Source organism: Aedes aegypti, chromosome 2 (assembly GCF_002204515.2).
Source record: "Aedes aegypti strain LVP_AGWG chromosome 2, AaegL5.0 Primary Assembly, whole genome shotgun sequence".
In the NCBI taxonomy this organism is placed as follows: domain Eukaryota; kingdom Metazoa; phylum Arthropoda; class Insecta; order Diptera; family Culicidae; genus Aedes; species Aedes aegypti.
The window spans coordinates 286360113-286384217 of NC_035108.1; the positions used below are offsets into that span (position 1 = coordinate 286360113).

The 24105-nt window shown below is 40.5% G+C and overlaps 1 protein-coding gene across 14 annotated transcripts in view; it reads right to left on the bottom strand.

Moving 5' to 3' along the window:
• LOC5566252 (tyrosine-protein phosphatase Lar) overlaps positions 1-24105 on the bottom strand; it is a 607417-nt gene that overhangs the window by 199137 nt on the left and 384175 nt on the right. For 13 of the 14 annotated variants that reach the window (XM_021845273.1, XM_021845268.1, XM_021845272.1 and 10 more), the window contains 3 exons: positions 18687-18725; positions 18449-18580; positions 3156-3314 (listed from right to left, as the gene is read on the bottom strand). In XM_021845273.1, coding sequence (XP_021700965.1) covers positions 3156-3314; positions 18449-18580; positions 18687-18725 — 330 coding nt within the window. The remainder of the gene's footprint in view (positions 1-3155; positions 3315-18448; positions 18581-18686; positions 18726-24105) is intronic. The other variant, XM_021845279.1, reaches the window with a different exon arrangement.

A 24105-nucleotide genomic window follows, 5' to 3' on the forward strand; every position in this document is an offset into this window, starting at 1 on the left:
AAAGACTTTATGCAACGGTTAACGTCGACGTGAAGCAAAATAGATCGGCAGTACATAGATCTAGACCAGGCCTGCCCAACCTTTTTGAATCGCGGGCCAAATCTCAGATACAATATTGTTTGGCGGGCCAAATTTGTTTGGCGCAGTAATTTCAAAAACTTTTGTAATGTCAAATAAAAATGATGAAAAATTATTTTGGAGGGATTGATAATGGATATTTACTTCTCTGATAGTCTTTCTGAAGATTTTGTAAGACCTGTGGTCAGAGTATTTTTCAGACCAGGATGCTTTTATTGTGAAGAGGTTTATAGGAAATACTCCCATAATTCAGTCATTTTTTTTTATTTTGTCAGAGTCTCATCTAGTTCTTGAAAAGAGGTTCAGGATTTCGTGAGATTTCTAAGTATTCTAAGATAATTAGCCCTAGAATTTCATTAGAACCTCAACAAGGCCCATTTAAAAATCCTGTTGTAAAATGTAAAGAAATTCCTTCAGAATTCTGTAAGAAATACCTCAAAGATTGTGTGAGAAGATTATGTGACAATCCTGCCTAAATTTGTGCACAGGAGTCTGTGAGGCTGTTTGAGACCTTATCATTCAGTAAGATGTGTTTGGCCTTTTTGTCGACAACGTTTGTTAAAATTAAAAATAAAATTTTTGTCTTTGTCTTTGCGATAAAAATTATTAGAGAAATCTCATTTGCTAAATCCTTAAAAAATGAATGATTTAAAAATTCATCAAGTAAATTTAGGAGGACCAAAAATAATGTAAAAATTCAAAATGGAAAAGCTTATAATGGAATTATATTATGTTATAATAATAATCTTTGAAATTTTCAAACATCAAGTTAGTAGAACAGCTAAAGGGCCAGATATGAGAAGGGTCTCCAAGCTCTTCGCGGGCCGCACAAAATGAAGCCGCGGGCCGGATGTGGCCCGCGGGCCGTACGTTGGGCAGGCCTGATCTAGACAGAAACAATTTTCTATTTGCTCTCACTGACAGCAAAATTAGTCAACAACGGGAATATTTTGCTGCTACATAACGACGACAAGCTGAGTTATGTAATCTGCATTTAAATCTCAACTTTTTCGTTGGACATCTTAAACAATTAAAGATTTTCAAAAACGATCGACACCGATTTGTTTTTACTCGATGACAATGACATGTTTTGCAAACATTGCTCACGGATTCATTCTTCTGATGCCTATGAATTTGCGCGAGCAATCTTTTACATCTAAGTTACACATCTGCGACAAAAGAACTCGTATTTATCATAAACCGAGCGAAATGTGTCACATTGAAAAATCTCACTTTAAAACAATTCCAACCATAGCAACTTTACGTAACCACGAGCAATTCCGTTCCGCACCGCAGGCGTCAACAGCCAAAAATGACTAAACGCCATTTTCTCCACTTGCTCGCACCTCATTCCGCTAATCCTGGCAACGGAATTATGCAAATCAATGCAAAATTATGCCCCACCGGAAGAAAAGCTCACCCCACAAAAAAAAGTGGATGCTTATGCAAATCACTTTCCGTATGTCTTTATCTTGTTCCGACACAAAGCACAAAGCTATTTGGCGTTTTTTTTCTCGCTCTCCAGCCGCGCGACGACGTTAGATTGATATTTCATCCATTACGGTCCTCCAGTGGCTGCTATTCGGCACCATCATCAATTCTGAACGTTTTATAGCCCATCTCATCTATGGAGATGGCGGTGCCATCAACTGCAGGTTTTTACTCATTCACTTAGCGTGGAATCGATATAGGTGTATTCGAAAACGATTTCCATTAGAATGATAGTGGGAAAACTTAAATTCACTCCCGAAATTTTCATGGTTTATTCATGGCTGGGAGCGTCACAATATCACAGCGCTAATCTGCTTCCTTATTATGGATTATTGCGCAAGGTGCTTTTATTCATGATTGGTACCGTGCATTGAGGGGACATTGAGATTTACGCTTTGTGCGAAATAAGTAGAATTGAAGGATGCAAAATATTCTCCTTCGACGGTCGCCACCATCACTATGAATAAGCGCAGGGGTTTTCAGACTTATCAGCTGGCGGAGCATTTTTGATTTTATTTATTTTTTTCGTAAAATACAAATATGATTGCTTTGATGTGGCAAACTGCTTTAGGAAACCACTAATTGAACTTTAACACTTCACTTTTGCAAAAGAAAACATAAATTACTAAAAACCACTAATAAGACGAGCAAATACCTTTAAACTCTAATATGTTGCTTATCTTCGGAGCTAGAAGTGTTGTAATAATTTGCATCAATTGGAAATATTATGTTTCTAAGCATGTTTATATTTCACAAATAATTGTTTATAATAGTCTAATCACCTAAATTCTGTGACCCAACGATCCACCCTTCCAGTAACCTTTGTAGAGATGCAGAGGTAAACACGGTCTCCAATAGCAAATGTTACACACTAACATTCCTTCCCTCAATCCCACCTGACTGCAAGGACGTTGTTGGCGCCGTTTTTGATCCTGTATAAATAGAGGCACTGAATTATGCACACTGAAGAAGATTATGGCCAATCCCAGCCGAACTTCTAGTTGAGTCTTTGTACATCTTCTCTGACTTCGGTCAATCACGGAATAGCAACCATTGAGATGTGTAGTCAGTCTAAGCTAAGCTAAGCTAAGATAAAAATATAAGACCATTGGTAGAAAAATTATGAACACCACTTGCTCCGGGGAGCACGATCCGCAAACCACTGAAGTAGCGCTTCCTTATTAGCAGCCAGCAACCGACCGAGGTCTCTGATTTTTAAACCGTGCGACCGTTTGGTATTCGCGCTGCTGCACCAATCGGTATTAACATAATGGCGGGAAATTCATACAATTAGTGATGCAAATCCGCTTGGGATTTTCCGCAGCTCCGTTTCTTTTCGAGAAGCAAAGTGCAGCCAAATGGAACGCAACATGATGCGATTTCAAACGGAGAACGGAAGCAACTTATGATTCATAACGATAAAGTATTTGTTTTGCATTTCGCAAAGTGCTCAGGATGGATTAGAGGCGAAGACATTTTTCTTTGCTGGGAAGGTGCTGCATTATGAAGTAGATTTTTTTTTTCTTCACACAAAGTAGACTAATAAGTGATGCTATTTAAAGGATGGACTGCACTGAACTACTTACGTTCGTAGACGGTTAATGTAGCTTCGGCGGATACTGCATCTCCGACGCCATTTTCCGCCATACATTCGTACGGGGCATCGTCACGGCCGGCACGTACAGGTTCGATCCGCAGCATGGAAACACCATTAGATTCGATGACCGAGTAGCGAGATTGGGTACCTATGGAGAGAGGTTAAGAGAAGCATTTAAAATACAGTGTAGTAGATAAATCCAAACGTAGACTAACATTAGAATCAATTCGCGTCGGCGATAGTGACCAAATGCTTTGATGATTTCTTCCACAGCCTCTTTTTTTTGATATGATAATACAACTGAGTCGAAGTTAGTTTTTCATTTTACTGTTATACGCTTTTAAATTAACAACTTGTATTTTGCAAACAAGGCACCCTCCCAAATTGCATTGTTCATTATTTATTACAACAGTATATTTTGACGCCATCTTGGTTTTAAGTAGTAGAATGAGTTTTCACCTTGTTAGCACTCAAAATGTTGAATTTTAATGCTACCTTTACACTTACTCTTCTTCTTGTTCTTCTTATTTCTGACATTACGCCCCTACTGGAACAAAGCCAGCCTCTCAGCTTAACTAGTTTCAAAAACAAAAGTAAGGTTTTTTAACGCTTGTTGCTACCTGAATGATTGTTCTGCATATCTTCGAATTGAAAAAAATAGCATTAATTCTTTCATTTATTTGGTCGAAAACCATCGACAGAAATCAGATCGTTCCGACACACTGTGTTGACCGGTTGTCTTCGCACACGCGTTCGAGTTAAACCAGGTGTTTTTCTGTGTTTTTCGCGGTTTTCGCGATCGAAACGCGTGTGAATCTGTGGTTGCGGTGGTGAAGAATAAGTGGATATTGAAGGTTTGGTGAAAATCGGTGTTAGAACGACAAAAAACGGCGAAAAATAGTGACACCCACGTGCTTTGAAACGGCCAAACAAATCGCCGTCAGCCGGCTCCCCGGCCGTTCTCATTCACCAGTCGGTGGTGCACAGTGTGCTTAAATTGTTTTTCGCTGAAACAAAATAAAGTGTCGAAAGTTTGGGAAGTAAGTGAAATTGAGAAAGTGAGCGATTCTCATGAGGGATTTCACTACAGTAGTGTCCAGTAGTGCCTACAGTGCGGCACAAAATTTTGGGAACGCCTGGCCATCGCTTTCTACGACCAAGGAAAAAAGAAGGTAGGATCTTTCCTTTTACTTTTCTGTCGTCCATTTGGGGTAGGTAACGGGTGACCGTTGCCAGTAGAAGTGTTGTCGTCATAAAACAACATGGCGGCCGCTAGTAGCGGCGACCCAGGGGGGTCCGCCAAACGCAGATTGCCAGAATTTATGGATCCAACGAACCAATTTGGCGAATTGACGTTCCTCCAGCTGTCTGGAAAGAACGGAACTCCGCTTCCGATCAACCCGTACATTACCGGGAAATCGGTTGAGGCATGTGCCGGCGGCCCAATTGAGAGCGCGAAGACCGAAGCACAGGGAACAAAATACACTCTAAGAGTTCGCGACCCAGCCCAAGTAGCCAAGTTACTTAAGTTAACGAAGCTAATTGACGGAACTGAGGTAGAGGTTGTCCCTCACCCCAATCTGAATGTAAGTAGGTGTGTCATCTCGTGCTTCGACCTCATTCAGATGGAGGAAAAGGACATTTTGACGGAGATGATTAGCCAGAAGGTGATCCGTGTGCAGCGTATCACCCGAAATGAAGGTGGAAAAAGGGTCAATACACCGGCGCTGATCCTTACATTCTGTAGGACCACGTACCCGGAGTATATGAAAGTTGGCTTGCTCCGTGTCGCTACTCGCCCCTACTTTCCGAACCCGATGCTCTGCTACGGCTGCTTCAGCTACGGGCACACTCGTGTTCGTTGCCCTGGACCACAACGCTGCGTCAATTGCTCGCAGAACTTCCACGGGGAAGAATGCGGTGAAGCCCCGTCGTGCCGTAACTGCAAGGGTGACCATCGGTCGACCAATCGCCAGTGCCCAGTGTATAAAAAAGAGGTTGAAGTGATCAAGGTGAAAGTAAGTGAAAACCTGAGTTTCCCCGAAGCGAGAAAACGAGTGGAGCAACAATCAGGAAGTTATGCCCAAGTAGCCGCCCAACAAAGCGTGTTCGAAAAGAAGCTGAAGGAGCTGGAAGCGGCCATGCTCCAAAAGGATAAGGAAATCGCCAGGTTACAGGAAGACAATAAAAAGAAAAAAGAGAGGATCGAGCAGATGATGGCTTTCATCAAGCAGGTCAAGCAGCAGTCTAACCCAGAGAGAGTGCATCATGTGAGCGAAACCGTCGTCGCTGAGAAGCCCCGCCACAGCCGAGAGCAACGAGTGGCCCAGTCGACGGCTGGCCCGATGACACGCTCAAGGAACAACTCCCCGGCCGTTCAGGAGACCAAGCGCGGAAGACCTCCTAAATTCGTCTACCCCAAGCCAGCCTCCTCGCCAGACATCAGCCCGCCCCCAAAGAAAACCGCACCCACCACCCATGACCTGACTCAGATGGAGTATTCCGGCGAAGAGTCTGAAGTATCGGAGACACCTCCTAACCAGCGTCTTCGATAATCCCACTCTTGAACAACGTTCGGAAAACAACGATGACCCTCGCACGAACACGGACTATGATACTTTTCGGTTCGGAAGTAGGGAAAGTGTAGTACCTCTTCCGACGCAAGTACGACAGGCTGAAGGAGTCATCCGGGACGTCTTACCCCAACCCGTTGATGACGAGTTCACCTCCGTAGCCGATGGATCCAACGACTATACCACGACACTACAATTTCAATCGGCACCAACAACAAGCAACAGCATCGCATCCAACCACCGACTCACCGACGATACTACACAAAGTCTTTCCCCAGTGCCGGCTATTGCCGGTGTTTCTGGAAGCAGTCGTGTAGTAGTTTCGGCAATGGCTGGCACTGTGGGGCAAGACGTCCCACAGGTCAGTCCTATCTATTATCAACCGCAAACAGGTACTGCCGCGCCTGTTATTTTTTCAGATCCCAACCAAACCACATCAAGCGTAGCAACACCCGATCAGTCTACTCCAACATCAACCAATCGTCGTCTCGCTATCAACAACCGCTCCGAAGAAACTACACAAAGTCTTTCCCCAGTGCCGGCTGTTGCCGGTGTTTCTGGAATCAGTCGTGTAGTTGTTTCGGCAATGGCTGGCACTGTGGGACAAGACGTCCCATAGGTCAGTTTTCGTTTATCCCTACCTCAATCAGGTACTGCCGCGCCTGCAATACTTTCAGACAACCACCAAACACCACCAACCACCGCAAATACCAAACGACATCAACCAGCATCAACCTACCGCCTCGTACTCAACAACCAACCCACCGACGATACTACACAAAGTCTTTCCCCAGCGCCGGCTGTTGCCGGTGTTTCTGGAAGCAATCATGTAGTAGTTTCGGCAATGGCTGGCACTGTGGGACAAGACGTCCCACAGGTCAGTCTTTCTGAATTCCCATCCCAAACGGTTGCTGCTGCGCCTGATTATCTTTCAGGATACGCCGCATCATTACCATCTCCCGGAGAAGGCCCTTCGAGAGTTCATCGCAGAAACATTACACAAAGCGCTTCCCCAGTGCCGGCTGTTGTCGGTATTGGCAGAACTAGTGTAATGGTTTCGACAGCAGCTGGTACTGTGGGACAAAGCGTCCCACAGGCAAGTGACAGTTTGGTTCCTTCATCGTCAGAGGCTACCGCACTCCCTCTTTCTCCCGCAACAGACCCGCCGATCCGAAGATTATCAACCTCGTCATCCACCACACGATCAGCTACGGATAGTCGCTCCGGTGGCTGCTTCGCCCTCCAGTGGAATATCCGTGGTCTTAGGGCCAACATCAGCGAGCTGAAGCTGCTAATCTCCGACCTCGAACCGTGCGTCGTAGCTTTGCAGGAGACCAAGGTGAACCAGACGGTTGTTCCGCCAGACTTCGTTGGCAGAAACTACACGTTGCTGCTACAGTCGACGAACGCCAACTACTGGCAACATGGTGTAGGCCTTGCCATCCGGGAAGGCATACCGTTCGAACGCATCCAAGTCGATACCTCTCTGCATCTCGTTGCTGCTCGCCTTCACGCGCCGATCCAGGCAACTGTTGTGTCGATATACGTTCCGCCGAGTTCAGTTCAGTGCCAGACCGCACTGGATGAATTGTTCGACCAGCTGGAAGGTCCGATTTTACTCCTCGGAGACTTCAACGCTCATCACAGCGCATGGGGATCGCACCAATCAAGCGCGCTTGGGCGATTCATAGCCGAAACAACCCTGACGAAGCAAATGGTGATCTTGAATGACGGCTCAGCTACCCGCATCGACCCGGCTTCGGGCAACACTTCGGCGATCGATGTGACCATCTGCACAGAGAGTCTGGCTCGGAGGTTCACCTGGCGAACCTTAACAGACACGCACGGTAGCGATCACTTCCCGATTGCAGTATCCATACCTGGGTGGTCGAATCAGCAAACAACGCGACGAAAATGGCTGTACGATCGGGCTGATTGGGAACTATACGAACGGATTACAGCAGAAACCATCCGCCCAGAGGTCGAGTGGAATGTAGGAAACTTCACCGAAAAACTAATAGAAGCAGCGTCTAAGTCCATCCCGCGGACTAGTGGCCGAATCGGTCCGAAAGCGGTACCATGGTGGTGCCCTGAGGCAAAGGCGGCAATTCGTCGACGACGAAAGTGTCTTCGGTCACTCCGACGTTTACAGCAGGTCAATCCAGATCAACCCGAAGCGTTGGCGGAATTCCAAGCAGCGAAAGCGGAGGCGCGAAAGGCGATTAAAGAAGCGAAGGAGAAATCGTGGGAAAGCTTCGTAGGGAAGATCTCCCCGCACAGTACAACAACCGAGCTGTGGCGCACGGTTAACACCTTGCGTGGAAATCGGCAGAAACGCTCAGTTATCCTCAAACGGCCTAACGGTTTCACGGACAACCCCGAAGAAGTAGCGGAAGAACTGGCGACGTACTACGGCGAAAAATCGGCGACGTCCAGCTACCCTCCATCGTTTCAGATGGCGAAAATGGCAGCTGAGAGAGAGTCCATAGATGTTTCGTCTAATACCGGCGACGCGTACAACGTTGACATCACCCTAGCCGAACTTCTGTGGGCTCTCGACAAAGGGCGAGGTGCCTCGACAGGTACCGATGGGATAGGGTACCCGCTGCTTCAACGTCTCCCCGTGTCCGTAAAATTTGTACTGCTGGAGCTGCTGAACAAAATCTGGCGCAACGGTGAGTTTCCCGCCAGCTGGCGGAATGCCCTCGTCGTTCCTATTCCGAAGCCGAACTGTCAAGATCCCGGTCCTGCTGCCTTCCGACCTATTTCGCTGACCAGCTGCATGGCGAAGACACTCGAGCGAATTGTCAACCGTCGTTTGATCACGGAGCTGGAGTCGAACGGACGACTCGACAAGCGTCAGCACGCTTTTCGGGTAGGACGCGGTACCGACACATACTTCGCCGAGCTGGAGAGGTCGATACCGAACGCCGACGAGCACTGTCTGATAGCGTCGCTGGATCTATCGAAGGCATACGATACCACCTGGCGACACGGTATACTTCGCACCCTGAAATCATGGCGGATACGTGGTCGGATGATGAACCTTCTGCAGAGCTTCCTCTCGGAGCGAACGTTTCAGGTGTCGTTGGGTGGTTTCACGTCCAGTGAACACAAGCTAGAAAACGGTGTGCCGCAGGGATCAGTGTTATCCATAACGCTGTTTCTGGTGGCGATGCAGCCAATCTTCCGGATACTGCCGAATGGAGTCGACATACTCTTGTACGCCGATGACATTCTCCTCGTCGTTAAAGGGGCAAAAAGTGAAGGGCTACACACGAAGTTGCAGGCCGCCGTTATGGCTGTATGTAAATGGGCGAAGAGTGTCGGCTTCGCAATGTCTGCTGCCAAGTCGCATGTGTTCTACTGCAGCCCGAATGCACGTCGGGAGCCGGCGCGGAATATTATTGTTGATCAGGTCTCTGTCCCGAAAACCAACCGGCTGAGGGTTCTAGGTGTCACTCTCGATCGCACGTTGACATTCAAACCGCATTGCAAAATGGTGAAGAAAGCATGTGAGTCACGCCTGCGAATACTCCAAATGATCGGAGCCAAACTACCGCGAGGCAATCGGACAAGTTTGCTGCAAGTCGGATCGGCGTTAGTAACTGCAAAACTGACGTACGGCATCGGATTGGTGAGCCGAGGAGGACCAGCAACACTGCAGACCCTCGCTCCGGCATATAACAAAATGGTCCGGTATGCTTCTGGAGCGTTTGTTACCAGCCCGATAATTTCGGTCATGGCCGAAGCGGGCACCTTACCGTTTGAGCTGTTGGCGGTTCAGTGCATAGCGAGGACAGCCATCCGCATTCTAGGGAAAAACAGCCAAAATAACTCTCTTCCCTTGATTGAGCGCGTTTCGGATCGTTTGGAGGAGCTCACAGGCACGACACTCCCTGCTGTCGGTCAACTCGTGAGGCAAGGCGACCGTGCTTGGAACGAGCGGAAACCCTCGATTCTGTGGGACGTGAAGAGGAGGATACGAGCCGGGGACCCACCGGAGAAAGTACGTCCAGTCGTCCAGCAACTTTTGTCAACCCGTTTCCACTACTCGACCGTCATTTACACCGATGGTTCGAAGTGTGAAGACACGGTAGGAGTCGCTTATTACAACGATGGCATTTCCGGAACTTTAGTCTTCCGAAGGAGTGCAGCGTCTTCTCTGCAGAAGCGTATGCAATCAAGAAAGCGGTTTCAATCCCAAACATACGGAACGAGGTGGTAATCCTAACGGATTCGGCGAGTTGCCTGCAGGCCTTGGAGGCCGGATCTTCCAAACACACATGGATCCAAGAGATCGAGCACATTGTACGGAACAAAAATGTACGATTCTGTTGGATCCCGGGACATGCTGGCATAACCGGTAATAATGAAGCAGATCGCTTGGCCAACGCGGCTAGACAGCAACCGGCCGTTGACACTCCTATCCCCGGTGAAGATGCTCTGAGGGCGATAAAAGAAAGCATACGATGCCAATGGGAACGACAATGGTTTGCAGTTCGAGAAAACAAATTGAGGGAGATAAAGCACGACACGAAGAGGTGGACAGAACATGGCAATGCGGCCGACCAACGCGTGCTGACGAGATTGAGAATCGGACACACGCGTCTCACTCACACTTTCCTCCTGAAAAAGGAATCTCCGCCCACTTGTGAATGTTGCGGAACGTTGCTTGATGTACGGCACCTCATTCTGCACTGCAGAAAATATGAGCAGGAAAGAAGAAAACACGATATCAGCAATATAAGCCTGAGGTTGGGTGACAAAACGTCGAAAGACAAAATGTCGAATGCCAAAACGTCGAATGCCAAAACGTCGAAAGGACAAAACGTCGAAGGGACAAAAAGTCGAATGCCAAAATGTCGAATGCCAAAATGTCGAATGCCAAAACGTCGAATGGACAGAACGTCGAAAAGAAAATAAAGTCGATTTTTTGAAAGAAGTCGTCATAATCGATTAAATAGGAATAATAAGTAAATCGATTAAAAATAAACGTGAAATCTAAATTATGTTATGAACAATAAAGTCAATGAATTTTTTTTTCGATTTTGTAATACACCGTCAGTTGTATTTGGCTGGTCTTGGAAGGGATAGTAAAACAAAAACAAATTGAAGAAAGCCTAAACTTGTCGGAATTGTTAAGAATTGTTCACGTTATAAAACAATTATTTGAATCACTCATCAAAGTGCTAATTTAAGTCAAACTTTGAAAGCACTCGTATAGCTTTTGTTCGAGTTTGACGTTTACGCAGTACCGCCACCTAGTCGCTGGTTAGTTAAACCAAGTATTTCAGCATCGGGTGGTAGAGTTCACTTAACAATGTTTTAAATTGATAGTTGTTCTAGTTGCTACATCTGTTTATGTAAATTCTGTACACAAAAATAAATCAAAGAGTCAATTCAACAATGCATCTTGCAAAAGGTGGAGGATATTCTGATTTCTACATATGTGATTCTGAATATCTGTATATCTGAAAAGAAAATCAATCAACCGATTCAATTGTACCGTGTCGATTTCTGCACACCAGTCTTAATTCACTCAAAATTTTTGTTCTGACAACTTTTATGCATGGAGGATATTGAAGACGTCGCAATTATGAGTTCTTAACGAACATAAATCAGAATTCAGTCCACACGTCTGGCTTTCGAAGTATCCGGCAATACGAAGCAGCGCGGTACTTATTCGACAAAAGAAAGGGTATATTTTTAAAGAATAAAAAAATCACTAATCGGGAAACGACTGTTAAGATCGTTCTGAAATAGTACTTGTTGGCACCAGAAGAGAAAAGCACGGATAACAACCTTTCGAATAGTCCTTTCACCAACCACAGAATTGCTACACTGTTGTTTGTATGCCTCTCATTCATCGTGCTTCGCCCGGTTTTAAAGTTTCAGAAAAATCCTGCTTCAATTCCAATTTGTTTCAAGTACTGCACTACTTCTTTTTTCGTCAGAAAAGGATGGTTATTTGACATTTTTCTGGAAATTTGTGCCATGCTTGCTGTGATGAAAATTGTTATTTTTTGCTGTTTCTAGCGCTGTCCGCATCGCAACATTTTTTTCCTTGGCAACGCTTGTTATCGAAGAACCTTTGGTAGAAAAAATGACTGCTTTCGACGTTTTGTCCCTTCGACGTTTTGTACCGTTCGACGTTTAGGGATTCGACGTTTTGGCGTTCGACGTTTTGGCATTCGACGTTTTGGGTTTCGACGTTTTGTCCCTAAACCTCAGCCTGAAGGAAGCCTTGGATAATACCAAAGAGCGAAATTCAAAGCTTGTTAAATATCTACATGATACCAAACTGTACGTGAAACTGTAAAAGAATTGAATTGTGAAACGTAAATTTGTAAACAGGTTAAGTTTTTAATTTCATCCGACACGAATGCACCCTTCTGGTGTAAAGTGTCATTAATAAACCAAAAAAAAAAAAAAAAAAAATCGACAGAAATGAACAATCAGTTGAACAGCTGAGATAAGATAATAAGAAATAAAGAATCTGATTGTTCTTAACGGATGCCTTATAATTCAATTATTTGAGATGGTAAAATCATTCATTTGCTGCAAACTAAGATTGCGTTTAAATCCAAGATGGCCACCAGATTTTCCAACCTCAAAATGATACACCTGCGTTTCGGCATTACGTCCACATTAAAACTAGCGATCAGTGACATAAAATTGGAATTCTCACGATGGGTGCCGATGGCGGCCTGGTTTTAGCGAGAATTGCTCCATTTTTTTTTTTTTGTACAAAATCACATTGAACTTTCGAATCCGCACGTATCTTTCCAGCAATTCATTCAAGATTTGGCTAAAATTTTCGTCGAGAAATAAAATCAACCATATAAAATTTCGCCAGGGATCTTATGAGTAGACCACTGATTAGTCAAGTTAGCAATCCAAACAAGATTTTTTCAAGAATCCAAATTTCAGGGGTTTAAAAAAATCAAACAAAAATTATTTTATGGAATTCACAAAAAAATATATTGTGGAATGCACTAAATAATTAGTGATCATAAAAAAATCATGCGATCGCTGGAATCGAGTCGATTCCTGAAAAAATGACATCAAAAATGTGTCATAAATCTTAATCAAAATTTCACAAGCATTTACTATTTAGCAAATTAGGGTCAAATTTTCAAGGCGTTCAGATGAAAATTTTCGGTTTTAGTTTTGAATATTGTTTGACGGCATTCATTAATTATGTATTCTGCCAAAAAATAATAATCAATAATTAAGTGAAAATGTTAACAGAATACAACATTAAAAAACATGATGAGATAATTTTCTGGCAGAATTCTTGTCTGGTGCATTTGTTGGAAATTCGGTCTGAATTCCTGACATTAATAATACTAACATTGATTAACGAGTTCAATATTTCAATAGTTAAAAGCGTATGGAAATTTTGTGAAAAAGCTCTGCGTGGAAAATTTCTTGATCATTTCAGTCAAGATTTTTTTTTTGTTTTCTTGAGCGAAACGGCATACTTAGGTTAAGGTGAAGATAAATCGAAGCCAAACCTCAAATTTTCAAGAGCACGGATCTGGAGAACCAAGTTTACAGCTCAAACTGGTGTTCGGTTCTCCAGATTAGTGCTCTTGAAAATTTGAGGTTTGGCTTCATTTCATCTTCACCTTAATTGTTTAAATATTTATTGATTGAGTTGTAACGAAATTACCGACTTTTATTGTAGATCAATTTGTTAAAACTTTCTTAAAGGGATATGTAGGAGATCCCTTAAAGATTTCCCTTAGGAATTCCTTCAGGGATTCCTCGAGAAATTTTTTCAGGGATTCCTCCAGAAATTAGGCCAGGAATTCCTGAAGATGTTTCACCAAAAGCGACCGTCAGAGTTTTGTTTAAGAATTTCTCCCAAATATGACACAATCGATGCATCCATAAATTCTACCGTGATTTCCTATGGAAAATCATCTGACATTTCTGTCAGTGAAGAACTTTTCATTCTAGAAATAGACATATTCCTCTTCGAATTCCTTTTAAAATTCCTTTGGGAATCAGCCAAGGGCTGAAAGTCTCGTTAATAAAGAAAATTCATTCATTCATTCCTTTGGGAATGTACCCAGGAATTCTTCAAGGCATTTCCTAAAGTATTTCTCTACAAAATTTTACAGGGAATTTTTCAGGAATTCCTCTAAGAATTCTTCTGATGATTTCCTCAGAAATTCATGTTCTGGACCCCTCTAAAAATCATACAGAGATACCTCTACGATTCATCTTGCATAAAGTACTCTAGAGATTTTTACAGAAATTTCTTAAGCAGTTCCTCTAGAACTACTAATTCCTTCAAGTTGTTACAAGGATTTCCAAGGGTTTTTAACAAGAATTCCACTAGGTATACGTCCAAAAATATTTCCAGAAGAAATTTCAGAAACTCCTCACTGAATTCCTCCAGAGATTGCTTCTGAAATTTTATAATCTTTCCTCAAAAATATATTTCATAGCTTCCACCAGAAATTTCCAGGGATTCTCCCAGATGTTCCTTCATTGATTCCGTAAGTATGCTTCCACAAATTCTGTCAGTAACTATTTCAAGAATTCTTGAAGGTATTCCTCCAAAGAGTTTCTTGATAAATCATTAAGGAAATCCTCAGGATTATCTTCAAGAATTCCTATGTAACATTAGTAGCTGAACAATAGTTTGTTGAACTGAAATAAGCAAAGAGCTACATTACAGGCAAATTTTGTATTGGGTTGCTTCAGAAACTCCTCCGCCAATTCATCAAGAGATTTCAAAGTCTTTCCGAAATCCCTCCAGAGACTCCTCTCAGAATATTTGCCATGATTTCTCCAGGAGTATCTTCAGGTACTCTTCCAGGAAATTGTTTCGAAATTCTCCAACAAATTTATTCAAAAAATACTTCAGAAATTCTTCCAGTTATTCCTCATGGATACCAGGTATTCCTTCAGAAGTATTTGCAAAATTTTGTTCATGATTTTTTAAAGGTGTTTCTCCAGAAACATCTAGAGTTTCTTAACCAAGAGATTCCCAGGTATACCACCACAAGCAATTCCTCAGCAGATGTATCATAGGAAGATTCTCAGGAAGGAACTCTGAAAGAAGAAATTCCTGGAAAATTCCATAGAGGAATTCTTAGAGGAAATCCTCTAAGAATCCCTTTAGATATGTCTATGTTTTGACGATATTTTTCATACAAAATTCATTTATAACATATTGATCCACTCATCATACGCATTTTGTACAAACTCGGTCATATACAAATAAAATTCGTGTTTTCAGCCAAGTTTGATTGCATATCTTATAAAAAATATTAAACAAAACAATTTAAACATGTTACGTAGTGTGTGAATAATCCCTTCTGAAACAATAAAGCGCCAAATAACACAATCTAAATCTAAACATATTTCATCGATTAATGCGATAAAACTTGTTTTGGCCAAACTTCATTTTTTTCCGACCATTGTGCACCGGAGGAAATCCTGCAGGAATTTATGGAAGAACCCTTGGAGACACGTTTGGAGGAATTCCCGGATGAAGCCAAGGAATGAGTTCTGACAAAAAATCTTATGGAATTTCTGAAAGAATCCCTGGTGGATTTGTTGACGGAATTTCTGAAAAAAATCCCGGATAAATCTTTGGAGGAAACCTTATAGACACGTTTTGAGGAATGCATGGAGAACTGGGAGCAGCTCTTCAATAATAAGAATGAATCCTTGGAAAGATAACTAAAGGAGAAACTTCTAGAAAAAATTTCTTAAGAAACCACTGGAGGAATACACGAAGTTATCTTTGGAAATAATAATGAAAAAATATCTGGAGGAATGCTTTTAAGATTTCCTTAAGTAATCCCTCGAGGATTTAATATAGGAATCCATGAAAGAATTTCTAAAGAAATTTCTAAACTTGGACTTTGAAGAATTTTTGGATTTAGAAAATCCATCATGGAATTTCTGAAAGTTTGTCCAGGCGTATGTCTATAAATCTGAAAAACAAATTGCTGAAAAAAGTTGCTGGAGGAATCCTTGGAGGATTTTTTGATGAATATCTGGAAAAATTTCTGAAGAGATTCCAGCAGGTGTTTCTTAGAGATTTTTTTAAAGAAATGTTTAAAGAAAAACTTGGAAGAACTTCAAGAGATATTCATGATAGAAACAGGATAGTGCAATTTCTAGAAGATTTCATAAAGAAAACTACTACTAGAAAAATTTCTGAAGAACTGCTTGGACGAATCGCTGGAATAATTTCTAGAGGAATGAAATATTTAATTAACAATAATGAAAATAATGACTTAAGTGATTTTTTGTTGCCAATAGTGAATATTGACCAAGTCAATAAAGAGTGCTTCGCTACCAGCCCTGAGAATTCTTGAAGGTACTGGAGATATACATGGAGAAAATTCACGAGGAACTCCTGGAAAAAATTACTCATAGAATCTCTTAACCAGTCTGATGAAAAATAAAGAGATAATCGAGTGATTACTAAATTAATTACTAGATACAGATTTTCAAGGTTTCCTGGATTTGAAGTACATAAAAGTTCAATAATGATCGAGATTTTGATACCATAAAGTCAAACATAACAAGAGGTGAATCTGAATTAAAACCTCTGAATTTTCAAAACCACAAACCTAGAGAACAAAACAATGGCTCTTAATGAAAATTCGGCCGCAACAAACGAGTTACTAGTCGATCAAATTATCAGCGCGATCGGTAGAGACAAAAAAAATTGAACTTTTGAAAATTCTAGATATGGCTTAGGGTGGTACACCTACATACTTAATTGGTGCAAATTTTAAAAATGTCAAGGAGCACCCTTCGCAAAGCACCAAGTGCTCCGCGGAGCACGATATAAAAACCGTTGTTTTTGATCTTAAACAACATAAAAATTACCGCTATATTTTTATTCAATACTAGTGAACCCGATAAACCATGTTTTGTCACGCAAATGATAGTACGAAACAAAAATCAGCAAAATTAAGTGTCAGATTTCTTCCTATGTTTTTATTACTATTTTCGTGAAGTTCTTCGACTTTTTACCACAAACACGCGTCGGAACACTAACCGGAACCGTAAAAAATCAGGTAAATCCATTGACTCGTTCTCAAGCCATTTCGTGACATACCAACACTGTTCCATTTTTATTAATATACAGTTGTGTTCAGAATAATAGTAGTGAAAGCCGATTTTCATACAAAATGCTCAACTTTGGCGTGCTGTAACTTTGTTTTCATATGAGCAATCGGCATGAAATTTTGGCAGTGAACTACAAATATGCTCAAATTCATTATCACAAAATTTGAAAATTTTCACACTACCGGCTAAAAAGTTAAGCACCAGGTGAAATCGCTCAAAATAATAGTAGTTTTTCTTTTGTAAATTTTTGTTCAGCAACAATTTAGTAAAAAATTGTATTGTCTATACATTTAAAGCTTGGGTGGAAATGGTTGAAACGATGTGTAAAGAAAAATTCTAAAACTCAAAATACAGAAGATATTTCAATTATTAAAACTACTATTATTTTGAGTGATTTCACCTGGTGCTTAACTTTTTAGCCGGTAGTGCGAAAATTTTAAAATTTTGTGATAATAAAATTGAGCATATTTGTAGTTCACTGCCAAAATTTCATGCCGATTGCTCATATGGAAACAAAGTTACAGCATGCCAAAGTTGAGCATTTTGTATGAAAATCGGCTTTCACTACTATTATTCTGAACACAACTGTATATTATATTGCTAATAAGAACTGGTCTATGTCACATATTATCCATTCTCCTTGTGTAGGAATTATTTTATTAGTGTTAGAAGGTATTCGAACCATAAATATGTCATAAATAAGCATATTGATTATATCGTTCCAACAAATCTGAAGGCTATTCTACTGGTTTTGCACTTCTAAATATAAAGGAGGCATTCGACAGTGTTTGGCTTGAAGGCTGATTGATAAATTAAAAAAAATCCAACATGCTTTGTTAGAATAAAGCTCTCTGTCAAATCCTACTCCAAGTCTGAAAAACTTCCTGTAAGAGCTGATGTTCCTCAAGGCAGCATTTTGGGGCCAATTTTACACAATATTTTTACTTCTGACTTACCTGAGCTACCCCAGGGCTGTCAAAAATAATTGTTTGCGGATGACACCGACCACTCCGTCAAAGGACAAAGCATGCGTGTCATCTGTAGTAGATTGTAGAAAAATTTTTCTTCATACTTGCAAAAATAGAAGAGAAATCGAATGGTTCCAAAACTCAACTTATAAAATATGAAAATTTCTAAATAATATTTGAAACTTACAAGTAGATATGTTGTCACGATGAGAGGGTTTCTAATAAATTGTTCAGATGAAGTTCAGTACCTAAGGCTCGTGATAGATAAAATTCAACTTTCAAAACTCACATTGAAGACATTCAAGCCAAATGTAACAAATATATAAAATGTCTGTATTCACTAAACAGATCACAAAATCGAAACTTTGTCTTAAGAATAAGTTTTAATTTAACAAATATTAAGCAAACACATTAAGCGAACTCATTAATAGTCACTCATGTTAGAATTACTGCCGACAAGAGCATAATGGTCAAAATATGTTCCGCAGAACTAGTTATGGATTCTAATGATTGACTAATCACATCCTGCCCATCCGGCCAAAAGTTACCCGCTAGATGCTTCGTTTTGACACGAATCAACCCGTTAATTGACACGAGATGGACAAGCCATCCCACCAGATTCTACTTACCCATTATTTTCTTTCCATTTTTCCTCCACACTATGTTTGGCTGTGGATCACCTCTGGCCCCGCAGAAAAACGTTGCCACTCCGCCAACCCGGACGCCTTGGTTCGACGGTTTGCGAATGATTTCCGGTGGATCTGCGGAAAGAAACAAGAAATAAACGAACATTATTCTTCCGAGCAATCGACGTCGAACAGAACCCTAAAAGTGGAAAGTTTTCGGTTATGTTCCGGCCCCACTTACGTGTCAGGTAGATGAAGGGAAAATCTGAGAAGTTCCCATCTGCAAATCGATGCAACCGGCGAAAGAGAACGACGAATCGGTTAAAAGGATTTCATTCGACGGAAGTAGTTGAGTTGAGTAGCAATGGCGGTGGAAAAACGGAACCAAATGAGCTACGCTTTTGGTTTCTAGTGAAAATAAAAACGCTTCTAAATCTTGACGAACCTTTACGCAACGCAGAGGGTTTTATTTGGAATTGGTGTTTTGGCAGTTGGCAGTGGAGTGAGCAGCAGCTATTGCAATTTACCTGATGAAAGCTGTTTAATATTGCAAACGGTTCGGTTTTTGAGGCACGTCGAATGCTGGAATTTCAATTAGTATCAGGCACGATTGAAGGATGCGAGCGTTTGAGCTTGGATTTACCAAAATTATAGGGGGCCCGGAATTGGTTGGTGAGCACGGTGAGAGTTTTTAATCAACAACCCCAAAATGGATGGATTTTACAGTCCAGATACAGCAAACTCGTTCTCGCCAGAAACCCAAGCCAAGGGCACGGAGTGTGAAATTTAGGGAAAATTAGCACATGGTGGGAGTACTAAAACCATTAATATTCAAATTTCGTCTGGAGTCGACTCTGGCAATGGTTTCCAATTAACCATCCGGTAAGATAATTAACCGAAATTACGCTACATGAATTTTTAATGTCCTTTTTCGGAAGCAAAGATGCGACCGACACGCACAGTATACCGCCGCATTGAATGAATTTCTTTTCATTTTAGGGTCATCTCGTTTGGATGGCGTTGACAGCACCGTAGGAATCTAGTTAATATTGTATGGCTCTGCGGGGTGTTATTTAGCATGAGCAAATTACTGGTATTTTTGTGCGAAATGGTTCACTTCATGGGAATCAAGTGAAATTCCACAGCTTATGGTGTCGCGAGCTTCGAATAGGAACTGATACTGATTGAAAGCGAATTGCGGCAGTTTATGTTTTCGCTATAATTTTTGATGTTATGGTTATGTGGTTTCTTGGTTTATATTGTGAAGAAATCTAAGCTTTTCGATAAAACAAAACGACGTTACAACAATTCGATGAGCATAGAGCAGTGCCATTTCAATGGATCTTTTGAGGAATCTTTATATAACGACGCACAGTGGCGCATGGTCAGACAAACCCTCAAAAAATGAAGTTCTCTAAATCGTATGTTATTTGTTTTTATAGGCTGTTTGGAATAAAGGTCTTCAGATTTGACAATGAGAACCAGTGATCCCAATGAGCTTTATCGTAGCAGTTTGAACTCACGCAGGATCGAACAACTTTTTTTCTATCTTTATTAACGAGCCCTGGACTAGTTCATCTCGTGACCATCGGTTTTACTTCCTTTCCGAAGGAAGTCGTCACTGTACCTTTATCGTCATAAGTGACCATCTCTGGGATAGGATTCGATCACCGGTCCTCGGCGTGAGAGGCGTGAGTTCTAACCACTCGACTAGGTCCGTCCCCTGATCGAACAGCTGTGATCTATGCAATTTTAAGTTCAACGTCTATCTACGCTTATCCAAGAACCTTTTTGAACAGCCATCAAATGTATACTGCTAACTAGTGACTAATTTGAGTTTGAACCTTATTCTTCAAACTTAACTTTAGATTAGAGGTTTGGCTTCGATAGCTAAAGCAAAAAAAAAAAGAATTCTATGAGTTTTGAAAAATTGAAGAATTCGTAAACGTATGGTTCCTGATTTCTGACAATTTATCAACAAACTGTCAAAGTAATACAAAAATTTCCCACAGGATTTAAATTCAGATGAATCTCACATTAATTTTCTACATTTCTTAACACAATTATTATTAATAGTTCTTCAATTTTACATTAACCTGTTCGTCATAGTATCATTAAACTTCAGGGTTCATGTAAAACTTGTTTTATGATGTAAGATATAAATACATACCTTCAGTAAAAATTCCAACCCTTTCAACGCCATTCATTTTCTATTACAAAAGACTAAGAAAAAACAGCAAGTTTTTTTTATTACAGTTAACTCTCCCTTTCTTGATATTTTCCCTAACTCGATGGAACGCGCGGTCCCTTCAAGTATGTCATTTGAACCCTCTGTAAGTCGATACCTGTCTAACTCGAAGCGATCTGTTTCGGTTTCCTATGCTAGTTTACCTCTCTAATTCGATATTTCCATGAAAATTTTCATGTATTCTCAAGTAAATCTTAATAAATTTTATAAATTTGAATATTATGATTATACTGATAGTAAAATGAAGGTTAACAAGTCATTTCAGGTTGATGAAAATTAAAACTTTTGAAGACTATTCAAAAAGTGTTGCGTTGATAAATGTGCTGAATGTTTACTATTTTTCACATTTTATTTACTATGTTGAATGTACCTACTATGTCGATATAACGAAAAAATCATAAATTGAAAAAAAGATACAGAACTCTCGATACCTCCTTCGTCTTCGAAAATAGCCCCTATTTGTTTTGCTGGTCTGCTCGATATGTAGACGGTTTGACAGTTCGATAGGTAGATTTGGTTTCACTCTTCGCACAACTCTTCATTTATGGACTCTGAGAAATGACAAAATATTATTATTGTTTACCACTTCATAGAATTACCACTAAAAGGATCACTGGCTCCAAAACCATTTCCAAATAAAATAATCATTTAAAGTTTAAGCATTTTACCAGTGTGATCAAACAAGTTTTGGTAATATTATCATGAAAAATACCATATTTACTTTAATACGTTGTTATCAAAATTTTCCTACCAGTTTTACCGATTTTCGAGTTTGGACATTTTGGTGATATTCAGTAACAAACAAAATAGACCCTTAAACTTTTACAATGCAGTTTCACTTACGGAACAAGCCAAAATTATATCGGAATATATCACGCCATGAATCGAATGAGTTTTGTAATTTGAAAAAAATAGAAAAGATAATCCCCTAACACCCCACTTATTTGCAAAAAGAGACTTTTTCCATAATAAATATTAAAAGTCGAAATCTAGATAAACTTTTCCAAAGTTTTTGTCTGCGTTGTGATCTCAATTAAATATACTAATGTTCTAAGTTACTCACATATTTTTCTTAATAGTGTTTCATAGTTTTGTAGTTAAATGTATTTTGCCTATAAAATTTGAACAAAAATGTTTTGAATCGTATTCAACATCTAGACTCCACAATGCTTTATTTTAACAGACATCCCCTATCACATAATGCAGCTCACAATTCTCCGAACAAATCAAGCATTTCAGATGACTTGTATATCGATTTTTGACAATTTTGTGACTTGTCAAACCTGATGGAGAAGTTCAATCCCTTAAAACCCCACGAGTCCTTAACACCCCATTTTACGGTACTGGAAAATCGATTTTTCGTTTCGACGGCCATTTACATCAAAAATCATGTTTTGTCAATGAATTTGAATTTTTAAACGATTGTGACGTGCTGGAACTTTCCAGAGAGCGGCAACGGATTCAGCATTCCCAAATTTACTGGAAATACATGATTTGATTTTTGATACAATCGGAAAAGTTGTTTTTGCTCCGTAATTTTTGCTGATATCAGACCACCATCGGGACATATCTTTGGAATTCAAATTTTGTTCGCAAGAATAAGCCAAAATTAGAAGAAAAGCGTTTCGGTTAACATAATTGGTGGGTCACTTGTGAACCAGCAAGCTGAACAGTTTGGGAAAGATCACAATTTTTGACAAAACATTTTTTGATAAGTCTCACATTTCCCTAGAAACACATTGAAAAATTGGTCATGTCCGAAAATAACAACCGGCTTGTCTCAAATTCCGAACATGAGTCATACTCATATTCCGAATAGTGGACATTTCAAAGGTAAGAATTCATATTTGCTGGACTTTTTAATGTAGAGGTTTTGAATCGTAGAAGAATTGTTCATCATGTGAAGAAATTTGGGTGGTTTTCTTGAAAAAATCGCTATAAAAATTCTTTTACTTCTACTGCAAATCATCCAAAAAAATCAAGTTTTTTTATAGATTCTAATCTAATCTAATCTAATCTAAGCGCTTGCACAGCCAATATTGATAAGCATCCTGGAAATACCTAAATTTATTCAGGTATTTTCTTGTCAGTATTAATATTTGCAGAATATCAACGATATGATACAAATATTAAAATGGCCAGGCCCACTGTGCAGACTTTGGGGGTGAAGAAGATTGAAAAAATCGTGACGATTAGATTATTCACGCATGAATAAACTGATAGACGCAAATTTTTCAATTTTAAGAAGGAAGAAACGGGGACAACCGTACCAACCGTTTCAATTTAGGGTTATAGGTAAAATCGTTGGAAGTGGCGTTGCTAAGAAAGTTAATGCACACCTCATTGTTGTTCTCCTGGGATGGGACAAAGGCATTTCTTCCTTATGTCCTGGCTCTAGAGCCTTGGTTAAAGCGCCTTTGCTCGCTCTCTGAAACGAGATGAAAAATAATGTTGCTCCTTTCCAGCTAAACGGAAACCGAAACCGTTACCCATAAATTTAAAAACATTTATGCAATATAATGAACATAATTTCAAAAATAATTGTACAAAAGGTTTCTGTAAAAATAAAATAGGAACTACAAGAATATTATAACATGGTTTAACCTACCAAAAGCGAGACCATGTATGCAGTTTGAATAAAAATGTTAATACTGAGTATTAAAAACGATCTCACCAGATCTCAGTTGAACACCAACGTTTGATGGTTTCATATTCAATGATCTTAGATCCCGCTTTTCCGCCAATCATTGTAAGTTACGCTTGAAGCAATCGACGGGAGTGTTTTCATTTCTGGGGGCCTTGAATTGTTGACGAATTGTTCCGTCTGCTGTTTATGTAACCGGTGCCAAGACTGAGTGTTGGTTTAACCACAAGCCAAGGTCACTTCATCCGCCTAAACTCGGGCTCACAAATTGACGGAAATCCGTTATTTTCGGAAACAGCAGCAACACTCGAAACACGGAAACGACAACACATCCATATTACTTCCCACCGATCTTTGTTTTCTGTTCGCGGAGACGGAAAAAAACGTGACATTCAACCAATCAAGTTTTTTTATAGATTCTATCAAGAAGTGTTAAGGTTCAATAATGGGAGGGGCCTTCCTTAGCCGAGTGATTAGAGTCCGCGGCTACATAGCAAAGTCATGCTGAAAGTGTCTGGGTCAGGGCTGGAAAGCGTCAATGTAAATACAGGGTGTTGCGCGACTTTTACATAGTTGATTACCTCACTGTCATAAGACGGAGATACAATGACAGAGATTTCCTCTAAATTCTCTTTAATTTTTCCGTCACTACGGTCTGTGACGGAATCGCAAACATGACTATTTTTAGTTAATTATCTGGTATAATTGTTGTTTAGGATATTCACTTAAAGTTTCACACACATTTACTTCCCGAAATTCTCCAAAATG